General features: G+C 39.5%; 1 protein-coding gene across 6 annotated transcripts in view; it reads right to left on the reverse strand.

The window, feature by feature from the left end:
- Positions 1–18,320, reverse strand: part of lrmda (leucine rich melanocyte differentiation associated) — a 1,032,656-nt gene that overhangs the window by 87,478 nt on the left and 926,858 nt on the right. For 5 of the 6 annotated variants that reach the window (XR_013889723.1, XR_013889722.1, XR_013889720.1 and 2 more), the window contains exons 1-2: positions 14,785–14,916; positions 1,057–2,968 (exon numbers count right to left, since the gene is read on the reverse strand). Coding sequence is in view for 1 of the 6 variants with exons in the window: in XM_080215717.1 (XP_080071843.1) it covers positions 2,889–2,968 (80 nt within the window). In the remaining 5 variants the exon portion in view is untranslated. Of the gene's footprint in view, positions 1–1,056; positions 2,969–14,784; positions 14,917–18,320 lie in introns of those variants that run through there. The other variant, XM_080215717.1, reaches the window with a different exon arrangement.

Consider the following 18,320-nt stretch of genomic DNA (forward strand, 5'->3'; position numbering starts at 1 on the left):
GGTCTCTGAACCACATTGCAAAATAAAAGGTTCCCAGGCTCAAGTTTGTAATGTAGCCAGACTGTTGTTCCACAAAAATATTTTTAACCAAAAGGTCATTTGAAACATTTGATATTCCCATTTCTAACCCTCACTTTAGGATTTGCACAATGTGCAGCTAATCAAACTATGAACCTATGCCTCTCTGTAAATGCATATTGTTGCTAAGTTTGTGATAGTTCTGAGGTGATTCACAGTTGGGAAAAGGCCACTCAGCCCAACTTAGCTCAATCATGCAAAAAAGTTTCAATTCCTGCCCCCACCCCCACCCACCTTACCCTCCCAAAAGGTGTCATTAAATTTCAACTTTGGATTGCAGCTGTGCTACCCCTCTCAGCTGTTGGTCACACCCTGTGTTAAGCAGCTCTCCCACATACAACCATCATTACTTTCCCCATCCATTTCTGTGGGAAAATAGCTGATGATCCAGATGATATGTGAGCCTGTATCATTAGCACTCTGTTGTGTCCTAAGAAATGTAAAGTTAAAGTTTTATTTATTAATCACAAGCAGGCTTACATTAACACTGCAATGAAGTTACTGTGAAAATCCCCTAGTCGCCACACTCTGGCGCCTGTTCGGGTACACTGAGGGAGAATTTGGCATGGGCAATGCACCTAACCCCAGCACGTCTTTTGGACTGTGGGAGGAAACCAGAGCACCTGGAGGAAACCCACGCAGACACAGGGAGAACATGCAAACTCCACACAGACAGTGACCCAAGCCAGGAATCAAACCCGGTTCCCTGTTGCTGTGAAGCAGCAGTGCTATCACTGTGCCGCCATGCCATCAGTTTGGGAGAGCATCTCACATCTTTTCCCTGCCTGTGGGCAAGTTCATTGTTACTCTTCCCAAGCTGGGAACCTCATTGCGATGGGAGAATGCATAAATAAAAAAGTACTTGGGAAGGGAATAGTTAAAAGGTTGACTTAACCTAAATGAAGTTAACGCTGAACATTTGCACATTTGGTTCAATTTGCACTGATTTTAGTTCAGACTTAAAAGTGAACTTCTTACAGTTATTATCAAAAGTTCCGTGGAAGAAAGCAGCTGTCATCGGTGAATTATTTCTTCATTTTTGAATCTTTAAAACAGATTGAGATCTTTTTTAGAGCGGTAATCCAAAAATTTGTTCCGGAAATAGTTACAGCCTATTTCAAGCATTATCCATGTGCTTACAATCCCATAGTTGCCGTTAAGCTGAGGCTACATTGAAGATTCCAAGTTGGGCAGACAAATAAGAATCAAACAATTTAGTGAATGCTTTTACTTTATTAATAAGTGAAACAGTCATCAGAGTTTTTAGATAACAAACTGCTAATAACTATATTGTTTTTCAAAATATGGGACATAAATTATTGCAGTGTGTGTACCAGGCACAGATTAACAAAGTGAAGAATTCAACTTTGTTAGTTTTTAAGCCTAAATGATGTAACATAATATCCTTAGCTTAGGTAAATAATACTTGCAATAATTTCATATTGTTTAGACAGGCTATCTGCTTTACAGTAAATCTTACTCAACACTGCCCAATTTTTCAATGGATCCACTGGATAAATTGTAAATTTGCGCTTCTTAGAACATCATCTGTATTAAACAAGACAGCATAGAAAAGTTACGTGTAGAAAACATGTATCCAAACATTTAGTCACTTTATCCAAATATGACAAAACCACAATGCTATACCATGTAGAAAAATGAATATAACAAAATGATTGGCCACTGTTAAATATAAAACAGCAACATGTCCTTTGTAGAAAACTCAAACAGTGTGCAGTGGAGATGTAGAAAGTACCTGGCTAAACAGTGCTGCACCATTTTCAGCAAGCTAAATACCACACTATTATGCAGAAAAATTGAGTTTAATGCTGTCAGATTATCCAGCTGCTGCACTACTGGCACTAAAAAAAAGGCTGAAAAGTCTTTTACAAAAAAGACTGACCCTCAACTGAATAGGTTTTAAACACAGAAGAGGATAAGCTACAAACGATTTTTTCTCTATCTTTTTACAGCACTGATAAATTGCAAATTCCACTCAAATTTGGTAAGAGACAGCAACTATGACATTAAAAAAAATTTACATGGTTCAAAAATGATCTGCTGCTTAAGAAAAAAAGTTGCAGTAAAGGTAGACTGGGTTTTCAATACATCAAAAGTCAAAGCCACAGAGAGATACCAGCACAATCTATTCAGCCTGCTAGAGTTGTCAATTTTGCTAGTGAACCGTCACTGATCAAAGTTAAAAAGAGAATCTCATCTAATGGAGCTGATATTTAATCTTCCCAACCTCAAAATAAGACCCATAAGGCAAAAGATAAATCAAGATAAAGTCCCTGAAATAATGTTGGTCAGTCAATGGGATTTACGGTTTAATATGACTATTCATTTCATCTTGTCCATGGCCATCTATAAAATGGAACAGAATTTTCCCATTACTCAACAACAAGTCATTGTAATGAGTGCAGTAAGGGCTTAATGTGACTTTCTGGAACTTGGTGTGATGCAATAAGCATGCTCAGTTCAACCTCAGGTGTGACCTCTGCCCTCCCATGAGCAGCAGTTGCACCAGGCAATCCATCATGAGGTTCATCCTGTCAGGCATACAGCCTCGGTGCAGCTGTCTGTCATGGCGATAGAAGGGACCTGCTTAAAGGCAATCATGTCAATCTCTATGTGCCTGCTCAGACTAGGCTGAAAGGTTGATCTTGACAGGCATGGCAAAGTCAGCAGAAGACACTAGCAGGCTGACATTGTATTCTCTGTGTTTCTTTGTATTTGGATAAATCTTCAGCTTTGAATATAATATAATATATGGAAAGATGAAAGCAAGTAGCCTGACAGAACTGTTCTTAAAGCTGGTCATCACGAATGAATCTGTTCCCCTCTGAGTGCCTTCCATGATAGACATAGCGACATTTTGCAAAAACACCTACAACACACACAAAAAAAACGACAATTAATATTGTCTTCTAGTTCCATTTAAAGAAAACAAACTTATACATTGTTCTTTACCAGGATGCCCATTCGGCTGTACCTATCTCCATGCAAACCAAAACTCAGCACTATTCTGTGCCTCAAATGAAGATAATCACTGGGGCAGGTTAAGTATCTTCCTGCTCGGAAGGTGAAAAACTCCATCCCAAAGCAGGCTATATCACTTTATGGTTAAACTGGGAATAAAGTTGTTCCCTCTGACACACTAAGCACTTCAATTAGCTGGCCTGTCACAGTGGACCGTGGAAAGACAACGCCTTTAGATAAGGTTATCGCAAGGAACAGAGCCTGCAGATAAAATCTGACCATCAGGCAATTGGGTGATACAGTGGGTTAGAACATTTCCTTTCAGCTCAGAGTTTGAATTTAGTCCACACAGAAGAGATAAAAGGCAATTTTCTGATGCCTATTTAACGTACAAAGTGTAAAGCAGTTGAGTAGCCTCAATCAACCTTCCCGGATGCAAGTCCACGAGGGACAAACGCCAGAAATGCAACAAAATGTGAGCAGAGAAGCTAGAATGCTGGCACAGAAATAAACTGATGGGGAGGGAGTGAAAAATCCCCTTGAAATTTCCAACTAATTGACTGATTTTGGACAGGTTAGAGGTAATTTTGAATTTTATCCCAGTGTGGAAGGGGTGGAATGTAGGGGAGAGGGGGGTAGGAATGGGAGTACAGCAGGGGTCGGGGAGACAACATTTAATTTAGAAAAAATCAAATTTTAGCACCTTTTTTTATACTCCTTATTCCGGCAGTGAGCACAAAGTAAATTCATATGTGTTAAATCAAAGCGTTCAGTTTTAAAACATGGTTTTCTCTGTTCCTCATGCGAGTGCGTTGATTCCTTGTTGAGGTGCAGTTTCAGTGAATGGTCTTTTTTGGCACCAAGTTACCTTTATTCACAACTGAGTCTCTGCAGTGAATGTTCCTGGGCTATTTGGCTGTGGAGGTAACACAACCAAGACCTATCCAGATCTCACCAAGCATCCGTACATGTACATTCCAGGAACCTACAGAAAGAACCTTGATTCATCTTTCCTTTTACTATCCAGGAGTTGTGACGCCAAGTCAGCACCTCATGAGACCAAATAAATCAGAATTTTCATAAATTATTTTGACTTACTTTCTAAAATTTCATACATTAATTTACTCGGTCAGGACATTAATGCACAGCAGTTATGTTGATCAGCATACAACCATTTCCATCACAAGATAAAACCATCATATTTCTTCAACCCTGAAAAGCATAATTTAATTGAACTAGTAGTAGTAGTTCCAAAAGAAAAAATGCTGGAAAATCCCAGCAGATCTGGCAGCATCTGTAAAAAGAGAAAACAGCTGGCACTTTGAGTCCAAAGCTGAAGCTTTGATATGTTGCTGGATATAACACTTGGGATGAATGGGATCAAAGGTTATGGGGAGAAAGCAGGATTAGGCTACTGAGTTGGGCAATCAGCCATGATCGTGATGAATGGCGGAGCGGGTCCAAATGGCCTCCTCCTACTCCTATCTTCTATGTTTCTACGCTCTCCTTACAGATGCTTCCAGACCTGCTGAGATTTTCCAGCATTATCTCTTTCGGTTTCAGATTCCAGCATTTGTAGTAATTTGCTTTTATTTTGTACAATTAGTTCATTGTGCAGTACAGACTCTATGCAATGGAGCCTGTTGGCTAAGGGACAAGTACAGAACTGCACTGAGTCAGCTGTTATAGCACACCAGGCATTCATCAGACATCACTCGTTGGTTATTTTATCTACAAACCAAGTGCTGTTGTATGTCCTCTTTTCACATTTGAATACATGGTGCCTTCATTCTTTTTGCTCTTGGGCTACAAAGGGGTGGAATAATTCACCAAGGAAGGCAGAAGAACAAACAACTCTCATCAAATGGTCCTTAACATGACTACACAATGTCTTAGAGTTCAAACGAGGGAGGCAGTTATTTCTCAGCGATCTGAAGGATTCCTTTATTTAAATGCAAACTTTATCTTTATCATGATATATTGACATGTTTCATGTAATTTAAGTTTCTGGACTTTTTTCATTATTGATCTCCTTAATTTTTAAGCAGCGGATGGGATCAGTCTATCATTTATTTGCCCTTTGATACTGGGAGAACTGCTCTCAGGAGAAGAACATCATTCATGACGAACTCCAGAAGGGATTGACAGGCTCATGGAGGGAAGTTATGATTAAACAGTGTCAGGAAGGGAAATGGCATCCTTGAAAGGCGAACATGCGGGGAAAATAATGATTCATGAGACGTATGGCACTATCATGTTGGTCTCAGGAGGAAAGAGCACCAAGTGTAAGGATGAAGTGTCAACTGTGCAAAAAAAAATTTTATTTCCCACTTGACACTGTACCCAAACGTTACGCACTAAATTACTGAATCATTTTGTGCAATTTAATGCCTTTTAATTGGTTCATTAAACTACCTTTGTCCAGCCCCCCAACTCGTAAATATTGATCAATTCTTTATATTACATATATAAAGTAACATTGCAATTTCTTTAACAATCTGCAGGCCTTCCACAGCACGTAAAATTATTGGCAGAAAATTTTATCAAGGTGCCCAACTGTACTGACAACAGGCATAGCACTCAACAAAGTCACTGGCCAAACTTGGAGAAGGACAGTAAACAAAAGAGTGAGTTCTTGGCATTTGTACTTTGACCCAAGGTCAGCCGGGCAGGCTATTGATTCCATTGATAAGCTTGAAGCATAGATGCTGACAGAGGCTGCATGATTTGACTGGGTTACAAACTCTCAGCTGTAGGGATATCTGGCCAATGTTTAACACTCAATGCCTTCAGGCTATCCGGATCAGTTCTTTCCAGAAACAATTTAGGCTTCTGCCCTTTACACGCTAGATTTATCATGCTCCTCTCCAGCCCGCCAACCCTCTCACCCCATCACCAAAATAAAATAAATGAAGTGACTTGTTAAGAACATGTTTTTGTAGGCTATGTTAACAGTTGGTGATTGCAATCTGCTGGTGTTACTGACGGATTAGAAACAGGACTGTTAACAGACATCCTGGTGAAAGAGCCACTTGATGAATGCAGGAGACTGCAGCTAGGTGTCAGCGCTTAGAATATGAAGCAAGGACATGTGGTATTAATATTGTCAATGATCTCGAGACAGGAAAACAGATCCCATATTCTCCGGCAGTTTTAAATAGATATCAAGTGCATTAATGACAAAAGACCAGGCTTCAAACAAAGGAGCTGAGTGATGATGTGCTGAGTGCACTCTGTGCTGGCAATAACGTGATCTGAAAAGACATTGTCAGTTGTGGAGACAGGCCCAGAATTGTGAGCAGTGACAGAAAACAGATATGAGGAGAAAGATACTGGTACCATATTAGTGCCAACCATATTCGAACACTGTCTGCACTTCTAACTGAATCTGACATCATCTCCTATCACTTGCAGTACTCTCTGCTGCTCCTCCGCCTAGTTTTCCCCAGACATCATTACAAACTGTAGTCAAGTTTTATGTTACCAGCGGTTGTTCTGTCAAGGAGGTTGGGGCTCAGAGGCCTAGGGATAACCTCAGTCATTCTACATTGTGAGCTTGTAACGGCGGGACACTCATTTTTTCTGAAAACTCTCGCTACTTGAGGTGCTCTGTACAGCAACGTGTGAGCAGCTGTCACCTTGAATAAAAGGTTCGAATATTAAAGAAAGTGAATTTCTGGATGTATCATAAAACAGTTGGACTGTCTGGCAGCGGGAAATAAATTCCAGCTGCTGCTGTTCGCCTGGGGATAAAGGTGCTCGAGCTAGTGACAGTAAAAGTCAGCTGAAATTTCTGAACTCCCGGGGTCTGAAACTGTTTAATTTTTTTTTAAAAAGGGCTCAGCTTTGCAAAGAAGCCACACCAGGCGATGCAGCTGTGAGTCGATAGCAAATCATATTTTATGGCTTTCATGTGTACCTGCTAAAACTAGATTTCAAAGGGGCAATAAAAAGATACTCATTTAAAATAGGAAGCTGAGATATCATACAAACAAAGTAACAATTTGCTTTATGAAAGGAAGTGCTGCAATTGAACAGTTAAACTTTAACTATACAAAGTACCAAGAAATTGTTCAAAAGGGCAAGAGATGCAGGGGGTTGCCATGAGAAAGAACTTTTTTTGCACAGTATGTGGTAATGACCTGGAACTTGCTGCCCATGAGAATGGTGGAAGCAAAAACAATCAATGATTTCAAGAGGAAATTAACCTGTAAGGGTACAAGGTCAATCAGAAAGGGGTGGGGGAGGAGGGGTACTGTCTGCATTACTCCAAGGACAGCCACCATGGACTTGATTGGTCAAAAGGTCTCCTTCAGCACAATAAAAGACTATATGGGCAGGATGTTAAAGCCTCACTTGCCGGTAAAATCCCACCCAAGGTCAATGGACCTTTCCATACTCCGTCCCTCGCCTGCTCCGATTCCAATGGCAGGCAAACTGGTAAAATTCCAGCCTATGACTTGAAAAATACACAGGACAGAAGCACTACAGGCTGGAACACTCAAACATTCAAATGGTTAATGCATTCCAATATTCTATCATTTGCTAATTCTGTTTCATTATTATCTTTAGGGTTTTAAAACAATCCATCAAAGTGACTCACCTGAAGAAGGAGCGACACTCTGAAAGCTTGTGCTACCAAATAAACCTGTTGGACTTTAACCCGGTGTTGTGAGACTTCTTACTGTGTTTACTCCAGTCCAACACCAGCATCTCCACATCATATTACAAGACACCCAGGAAGATATCAGCATTTCTTGCTTTTGTTCTCTTCTTGGAATCATTTGCAAGTTGCCATCAACAAAGAGCTCTCTCTGTTACTTAAACTGTAATATAACTATTCCTTTTCCTCTTCCCCCAGATCTTGTCCCTTCCTTCCTTAGGATAGTCTACCATACTGGATTACAGAATCACACATCACCAGAGCTCTTGCACTTTCCAAAAGGCCCTCTTCAATCAAGCCAACAAGTTAATTGAATGTGGACAAGACATACACGAAGCCTGAGCTTACAGTTGCACAATTTCAAGACAGCGACCTGGAGTGGGAACCTCTGCTGATTTTATCCCTCTTCAAATGTCCTACCATTGCTGTTGCAGAAATCAGAATGTAGTATGAGACCTTCTGAATCTAATGCTCATTAACAAATCAGGTGGTGCTTTTCCACGGTGAGTCCCTCATATTCTCTAGATTTCATTAAATTTCTTAAAAACAATAACTTTGAAAACTATTCTGTCGCTCAAAATTTCTGGTCTAAAGTACTCATGCCATAGCCATACGTCGACAAAACTGTATCAGGGAATGGCCTCTGTAAACTGTAAGAAGTCTCATCACACCAGGTTAAAGTCCAACAGGTTTATTTGGTGTCACGAGCTTTTGGAGTGCTGCTCCTTCATCAGGTGAGTCGCCTGATGAAGGAGCAGTGCTCAGAAAGTTTGTGATACCAAATAAACCTGTTGGACTTTAACCTGGTGTTATAAGACTTCTTACTGTGCCAACCCCAGTCCAACGCTGGCATCTCCACATCCTGTAAACTGGCTAGAGAAAACAATGTACTGGTAAAAATTGGTAAGATTTGACTGTGTTAGCAAATATAACTATATGTAAGAGCTACCTTCTATGTATTAAAAACAAAATTTCTGGTGCCTGCATCATTCCTTTCAAGGAATTTTCATCCAAGAATGGTTTTCCAAATGTTTACTGGAGTTGTTTCACATTTCAGAGTTGCATCTTCAAAATGTAGAGTCATTTTCTGGATTATTGTGTTGCAACAACTGAACCCTGTCATTTCCAATTCAAGTTATGGTAACATGCCCATCCATTTACTTGCATTTTCCTCACCATGACTCTCTCCCTCTCTCTCTCTCTCTCTCTCTGGCAGGTTTACACATTTTGATATTTTACATATGGTTGCATTTTGTACAAAATCCTTTCCAAATTAGTGATGCAAAAATGCATTTTGGATGAAAAAGTAAGGTATTGGCAGACTTCTTAATCACTGTAATGAATCATAGTTGCATTGTAGTTTGAGAGCCTGTGATGGGAGTTCTTTTACAAGCATGATTGATTATAATTCATGAGAATTTAAAGGATCATTAGACCAAAGATGTAATTTACTCCCAAGTTTCCCCATGTTCAACTTTCAGAATCCAATTCAGTACTGAAGTAATCTTGAGGGGAAAAGAATACTTGGTTAAATTGTTAGTTATGCACATGGACAATGTGCTGTAATATGTGATAACACGTGTGCTGGTCATTCCCTCTAATCCGACTATTGTGGATGGTAGGCCAAAATTATCATCACAAATGCTCTCACTAGGGTTGCCAGATCTGGTTTAGTGGATTCCTGAAAGCTTCATCACATGACCTCCCATCTCCAACCTCTCTGCCCACACACATGTTCCTGCCTTTGGTCTCCCAACACATTAATCTTCACATGCCCTACTTTCCTTCAGCAATTAGAAAGCAAACAGACTCTTAACTGATTATGCCGGTTCATCAAACAACCTTTTTATCCCCACTGCAATATCTTTAGAACTATTAAGTGTTCAAAGAAAATGAAAAATATTCACATTTCCTTCAATTCCTTACACTTTTCTCCACACTTCCCAGCAGGCAGTGGCCTGAAAATTAACCTTTGTTTCCCAGAGACCCTAGGAAAATCCTGGACAACCACTCACCTACAAATCTACTCACTATCCATACATTGCCACTGGTGAAGAGAGCACAGATTGGCATAACTGTGTTAGTTGTAAGAAGATGCATATCCTCACTGTGGCACAACAAGTTTGTGGCTAAAAGCCTATCGGATATCATAGAATCCTTACAGTGCAGAAGGAGGCCATTTGGCCCATCGAGTTTGCACCGACCACAGTCTACCCAGGCTTTATCCCCATCCCTATGCATTTACCCTAGCTATTCCCCTGACACTAAGGGGCAATTTAGCATGGCCAATCCACCTAACCTGCACATCTTTAGACTGTGGGAGGAAACCAGAGCACCAGGAGGAAACCCATACAGGTATGAGGGGAATGTGCAAACACCAGACAGAGAGCGACCCAAGCCAGGAATTGAACCCGGGTCCCTGGCACTGTGAGACAGCAGTGCTGTGCCTCCATGCTGCCCCAATATATCTAAGTTGGAACATTAAATGTATAGACTCAACCTAAGCCTGGGAAAAATACTGGATAGTCTGTGTTCTCTTCTTGAAGCCTCACTCAATACAAACCTAGCTCATCAATACTCAATCTGTTTCCAAGGAAAAGTTAGTAGGTCAATGTATGAGGGAAACTAAGTAAACAACAGCAATCCATCCAAAGCCACAGACAAACAATGTGCAGTCAAAGCATACAAAAAATAGGGGTGACATTTTATTAGGAGTTTGCAAAACAAAATTAAACAAAAATCTAAAATATATTAAAACCTAAAATTAGATATCCAAAAATGTGCTGGTTTAGTGGACTGGCCATGCTAAATTGCCCCTTATTGTCAGGGACACAAGTAGGGTAAATACATAGGGTTGTGGGAATAGGGCCTGGGTGGGATTGTGGGAATAGGGCCTGGGTGGGATTGTGGGAATAGGGCCTGGGTGGGATTGTGGGAATAGGGCCTGGGTGGGATTGTGGGGATAGGGCCTGGGTGGGATTGTGGGGATAGGGCCTGGGTGGGATTGTGGGGATAGGGCCTGGGTGGGATTGTGGGGATAGGGCCTGGGTGGGATTGTGGGAATAGGGCCTGGGTGGGATTGTGGGAATAGGGCCTGGGTGGGATTGTGGGAATAGGGCCTGGGTGGGATTGTGGGAATAGGGCCTGGGTGGGATTGTGGGAATAGGGCCTGGGTGGGATTGTGGGAATAGGGCCTGGGTGGGATTGTGGGAATAGGGCCTGGGTGGGATTGTGGGAATAGGGCCTGGGTGGGATTGTGGGAATAGGGCCTGGGTGGGATTGTGGTTGGTGCAGATTCAAAGGACCGAATGGCCTCTTTCTGCACTGTAGGAATTCTATGATATTGTAAATGTGTTAAGAAATGCAGGTTGTGTACTCTTTAGCCACAAATCCAAAAACTGCACTTTTTTGAACCTCACCAGTCTCTGGTGCTCATCCATTGCACCCAACCTTTAGCTGAAGAGGTCCCTGACCCAAGCTGACACAACCCGAACCCACAGGAACCTCACAGATCACACTCAATTTTTAGTGTGGCATGTTCTTGACTTGAGTCGACACGATTCGAGCCAAAAGGAATCTCACCAACCACAGCCAATCTTCAATGCAACAAGTCCCTGATGTGAGACAACAAAACCTTGTCAATTGCACCCACCCTTAAGTATGGGGAGTCCCTGACCTGAGCTAACATGACCCAAGCTGACACACACCTCACTGATACCTGCTCTTCAGTGCAGGAAGTCTAGTTGTCTGTCTACACATCAATACCTTGAAACTTCCTCCTCCAAGCAGAATCACAAATGACGGTGGAAACTTAATAAGGGTACCCTGTATTTATTATTCAGTGATAACATCTGACTTTTCTAGCTATCTTATTTATTTTAGACTATAGGTAATCTAGGCTTGGGCTATTGTAAATTAAGTAGGCCTAGTCCTAAATGCAGTATCCAAAAAGCAAAATGATCTGAAATCCGAAACGCAATCATTCCCAAGGATTTCAGATAATGGATATTTGAGCTGTAATTCAACTTGAATCTGCCAGTAATATGTAATTATTTTACACTGAATATATTGACAGGCTGTTCATTTTGGAATCAATTTACCCTTTCTTTTCTGCCAATGTGGACTCCTTCTCTCTTGAACACCCAGAATCTCTTTTTTTGGTTATCAATGGGCATCAATCATCCTTTGACACCTTGCCCTAGTCATAGAATCATGGAGGTTTACAGCATGGAAACAGGCCCTTCAGCCCAACTTGTCCATGCCACCTTTATTTTTTTAAACCCCTAAGCTAATCCCAATTGCCTGCATTTGGCCCATATTCCTCTATACCCATCGTACCCATGTAACTATATAAGAGCTTTTTAAAAGATAAAATTGTACCTGCCTTTACTAGTACCTCTGGCAGCTTGTTCCACTCACCACACACTGTGTGAAAAAAATTGCCCCTCTGGAAACTTTTGTATCTCTCCCCTCTCACCTTAAACCCTCTAGTTTTAGCCTCCCCTATCTTTGGGAAAAGATGTTGACTATCCACCTGATCTACACCCATCATTATTTTATAGACCTCTATAAGATCATCCCTCAGCCTCCTACACTCCAGAGAAAAAAGTCCCAGTCTATCCAGCTGTCTTTATAACTCAATCCATAGAGATTATTATTATCACGTGTCTTGATGGTAAATGGCAACAGAGCATTCAACGGTGGTTGACGTCACTAGTTGACATCAACCCACAGGCACTTTCAGCTGGGAGCTTTGATACCAGCAAGAAGAGGGAATCCTTGTTCATTTTCTCCTTCTTATCCCAGGGGTGCCTTGATCAACAGGAACTCCCTTGCTAAGATTAAACTCAAAACAGACTGAGATCCAAGATTGTGTTACATGTATAGATTGACCCATGATCTCAGTTGTGAGTGAGTTATGACAGCCTTTTTCACAAGTGGGAAGATCTCAGTAACACGTTGGTCTGCAGGTTTATTCCATTAACTTTTGAATTTTGTAACAAATCTCATGCTTCAAAACGCCAATTTCAAAAATCTGAAATAATATGAACAGGCTTTTGTAGGTTAGAGTTTTTTTTAAAAAAACGCTGTTGACTCCAACAAAAGGGATACTGTCTCTATAAACTGTTGCTTTAGCAAATGTCATAACTAATAATTGATAGAGACCAAAGATATATTCACTGCCAGCGCCAACTTGTTTAGTTACATGTCACAAGTGGATAAATTGAAAATGACACTAAGAGAAATGTGCTATAAATGCATTTTTTTAATATGAAACCTTTATGCTTTTATTCTATTTATTTTTGTTAACTTTGATAACTTACAACTTAACAAACCAAAATTAGGTACAGATGATGCCTATTACAAATGTAAAGACTGTCAGTTTCTATTTCCATCCCTTAATGTTCACTGAGGAGATTTAATCGGCCGCGATCTGGAAAAGTTGACATTCAAGTTTTCTTTTCCACATGTCTGACACGGTATAAAGGAACAGGCACACAGTCAGTACAACGGTAGGCTGTGAAACATAGGCACGTATGCACGCTCTGAAAAAAGTTTGTATCTCAAGCTCTCTGTGTAACTTATTCATCCTGGCGAGGCACAGCTTTATCAGAATATACTCGAGAGGCAGCAGTGCATCTATAACTGCAAATCTCAGGCCTCTTCTTCATATAATCTGTTTCGGGAAAATTGAGAAGCAGCTCAAAGTCCGTGGGAACAGAATGATGAACTGACACACAATAATAAACCATATTGTGTCGAGCGTACAGTCATCGAGATCCTCTCGGGCCGCAAGTATATTACCTTATACAGACATGGCTGGCATACATTTAAACCCCTATACACATTAAGAACCCATTAGTCTGACAGATTAAAAGTTATCTTGAAGCTAATGTTTCCATTATGTACAATTTGGCAGTGGAACAATCAACACTTTGTTCCTCATATGTCATACTTTGTTTAAAAATGGGAGTGTATCTCCACATCCTTGAATGACATTGACATGCTCTGCTTTGATGTGGGCATGTGCTGTCTTCAGACTTGCTACTGGTGGCGAATGATTATTCTGCTGTACTGATGATAGAAACAGATTTTTTTTGCAGGGGAAAGGAGGTGAGGAGGAGTGAAAGGAAGAAGAGAAAATCAGTTAAGACAATTTCCACTGAAATATTGCTGCTCTTGAGGTTACTGAGGCCTTCTGTTTAACTAGAACCTTCAGGAAAAAACAAATTAATCAACAGTGCACTGAAGTGGGTTTAATGATTGTATTCTGCATACAATCAGCTTTTCCCATTCCAGAGCCATCAATATGTCAAGGAAAGACATATCCAAAGGATGTAGCTCTTAACATCAAGGTTATCTGTTCTCCGCAAGCCTCTCCCTCTTTACTGCCCTGATACTTTACATGGGCTGCATTTAACATTTCCATCAACATAGCAATCAATCATTGTAATAACGCAGTGCAAAAAAATCAATTAACAATGCAATTAAACATTCCTTATTATCTGAAAGGGCTGAAATAATACCTGTAGGAAAAAGATAGACTCACAGAGCACAGACATCCATAACCACACGTAACACTGAATTATGGGGTTAGGCAGAGATAGGGAGTGTAGTGTGGTGCTATTTTAGCCTGGATATATCTCATCCATACTGTTTATCGGTCTGCATCAACATTAGACTTCATAGTTACTATTCACCCTGCAGTTGTTTGAAAAAGGTACGGTAAATTTAACAAATGCCTTACAACAAAGTGCGGAGAAGGTTAAAGCTAGGTTACCAAAATTAAATAATCAGTTTAGGCTGTGTATTGTGGAGAAAGGAGAAAATATTCACATACAAAAACAAAAATTCAGACAATTTTGCTTCATTAAGTTAACTAACTAAAGGCAGAACCAATTAGTCATTATATTGTTTAGATTTTTGCTTCCTTACTGACTATTTGATATGGCAGCCATCTCCCCGAGACTGTATTGCTAACTTAAATCCAGAACCTTCAAAGTTAAACTGACATTTGTTCTCTTCCAGTAAAAAATATTTAGTCCATTAAACATAAATACCTGTCATTATGATACATGTACTGAGTACAAGTCTCCAGTTTTCCTCTAATGTTTATTACATCCAAACAACTGCAGTGCCTGCATGTTTTCAACTTTAGTGTATTGATTAAACTTTTAAATGCCTGCCATATAACCTAGGGACATCAAAAAGATTAATTTGCGTCAATGTTCATCTGTAATTCATTAGCCATTTATACTCTACAACCACATGGACTATCAAGAAAATGCATGCCATTTTTCATTGTAGCGATGCTTGGAAGCAAATCTTGGCAGTTCCACTGCATAAAATTAGGACACGGGGGCCTGTCCATTTACAGTGCAGTGTTATTCATTGCCAAAGACCAACTAATTAAAGGAGCAATAGATACAAAAAAAACTGAAACAGTACTCTTTCTTATAATATACAATAAACAGCAACACAAATTGCTTGTTACTGGGAGCTGAACAATTTAAGGATTTTTAAAGCTGAGGTAACCAATTAATCTACAATGTTAAATGGGTGCTCTCAATATAAAATGATTTTAGAAGCACAATGATATTAATCAGTAACATATGCTCAGTTTCACAAAAAAGTCTTGGATAGTTTGCTTATTTTTTAAGCATTGATTTGCTCTTTTAGATAAACAGTAGCAATGAGGCAAAACATATTTATTATTTGATGTTACTGAGTTACTGTTCCCAGTCTAAAATTAATTGTCCTTGCAATGTTTAAGTGTGAAGATTATATTCTGTAAATCATGTCCTCTGTGCTAAAAACAAATCAGTATGTTATCGTTTTTGTTAGTTCAATTCATGGGTGTTGTAGAAGTGTGTACATTGCCATTTTGGAATCGAATGTTTTCATGTTTAGGTCTGTTTGTCAAGGCAGATTCTACGATTGTATCAAAACTATTCATCAATATTATTTGTACCAACAATCAGCTGTTGCAAGTAATACAACAGTAATTCCATGTTCCTTTAGATTTTGACAACATTTTCATGAAAGATACAGATAACAAGTACATTTGAATGAAGCTCCATGCAATGTTTCCCTTTTGAAACAAGATGTATTAAAGCAAATACTCTTATAACCTTATTCCAAAAAATTGGGCATATTTTGCCAAGTAAATTAACATGCAATGAAATCAGTTTTGTTTTTGGTAATAAATTATTCAAATAGTCACATACATGGATGCAAATATATATTTTTTAGAACCTAGTGTGGCAGGACATAAATGCAGAAACACCATGTTATGAGTGCAGGTCAGATGAAATCCTGCCACATTGTGAAATCTATTGTAACATACACAGCTAGTGAGATTGTGTCATTTGCATCATAAGATGTCTAAGAAATGGTGGTTAATCAATAAAAAAAATCAATGTTGAGTTACAATTTATTCACAAAAATCTGTAATGGTTGCACACTTTAAACCTATTAATTACTGAATATAGTGACTTTGACATACTATTATGCATCCACAGCACTAATAGTGACATATTTTTCATTACAGTCAGTGGCCTCTGGACTTTGAATGACCATAGCAATGTCATTGTCTAAAAGTAGTCTATAATTACTTCAAGGGTTGTGATACTCTCCTGCTGCCACTAGCCCCCCACTTTCCCCCCAGCCACTCTGCTCCCACCCACTTTGACCAATATTATGGTAAGAGCTAAATCTCATTCCATCAGATAAACTAAGAATAAAATAAATATGGACTAATAATTGCGCATTGAATATCTATAATGTAGCATGTGTTCTGGCCATTTTCAATTTGTTTTAAAGGCCTAGAGCCTGTAACTCAATTCATAGTTTCTGAAAGTATCTGCAAGAATGAAATGGGTTGTTGCTTCAATATGTATTAATTGTTTTCAGTTAATCTTGAACAACTGGCATCCACTCTGGTGCATTCAAATAGGAAAGAGGCAAAGTTAAGGTCTGGATATGTTAGGTAGGTGTCTTTGTTAGAATGAGTCAATGGGGGAAAGACCATGGTGGTGGTTGGATGTGGGGCCTGATGGGAGTTGGGTTAATGGAAAGTAAACCAGGGACGGTGATGGGGGATGGAAAGGCTGGGAGGGGGTTCCACATCATGGGATCCAGAATAAGCAGTCCTAGGATAAGCATGGAATGCTTAAATGCAATAAAAATGGGGAACTTTGAGAAATTTGCTTTGCTTGCGTCTTGCTGATAAAGTATGTTAAAGTGGCACTGATCACCATGAAAAAGATATTATTCACAATGTTTACAACCATCTTCACATAAAATGGTGGGGGTCTCTTTCACGAGTGCCAGCTACAGGCACAGTGGTTACGAATGTGCTAAAATCTTCAAGATTCAGGTGACCGGAATTCTCTGATCTTGTATCTCCATTGTCACTGAGAATTTGGTATTCAGCCAAAATGTCATTCACTGCAGCAGGACTGGAGAATCCCAACCATGGGCAAGGTTGGAGAATTCTGGCTGATACCTTCAATTCTTTACTGAGTACTAATTACTTAAAAATTAATTATCGTTTCAGAATGAGATTAGATGAAAAGCACATTCTCCATTCTAATGACATTTGTCATGGTAGTTTCTAATGCATGGAGAGAACGCAGTGCAGATTTGGCAAACAATGGGGTATTACCCTACTGCCACATGACGTATTGGGCTGCAGATCCAATTCTTTGAGCCTTTACTCATATAAACATACTTCAAGGTGCTATTCAAATGACAATGTGAATGTAGCTGCAACAAAAATAACTCTATATTATTTATTATATTAACTCAAGTCACAAGTGCTTTCTATGGTGTGGCATTTAAAAGCTGGCCATGGTACTAACTGTGTTTGGGATGCAGCTATAATTGGGTAGCTTCCCAGCAGGTGCCCACTAATTGACTGCGCCACACTTTATTCGGCATTTACAAAGCGAGTTGGTGGGAATCGATAAACTGCACACTTCCGAGTTAGGTTTCCGCACCCCATTGAAAAACATAAAATTCACCCCAATGTTCTTGGCAGACAAACCGAGAGGTGGGTACCCTGCTGTGCAGAATAAGGACTGTCTTGGTAGTTAGTTCACAATGAAGTCACAATTAGCATATTTTTTCTAAGTGTAAAACCAAAAGTGTTATGAGATTCCCTACCAAATATCACTCAACAAAAATAAAAAATACGTAAGTTTAAAAAGATATATTTCAAGATCAGTTAATAATACTACTGAAAATCTTGGTTCTGGCTTTTGTCAACATCAGTAATGTATTGAAATTTTCTGGCTCTTAAACAAGAGAAAAATTGAAGCGCAATACATTGTACAACACTAATACCAATCCAATGCAATATACTGGAGAGAAAACACAATCATAAAATGAACCTACTACATTCACTAAATAAATTTAACTAAATAAAGTCTTATAACAACAAATATTTCATTCAAGTGCACAATCCCTTACAATAACAAGCACTCGAATTCATAGTCCCATATCAAAAAGTCTTTAACCATTTGCGGTTATTAATCACATTGCGAAATAGCAGGCACCTACTGTGATCTTGGATGATTGTGAAATCAATCATTAG

The sequence above is a fragment of the Carcharhinus amblyrhynchos genome, chromosome 31, assembly GCF_965287045.1.
Source record: "Carcharhinus amblyrhynchos chromosome 31, sCarAmb.v2.hapA, whole genome shotgun sequence".
Classification (NCBI taxonomy): Eukaryota; Metazoa; Chordata; class Chondrichthyes; order Carcharhiniformes; family Carcharhinidae; genus Carcharhinus; species Carcharhinus amblyrhynchos.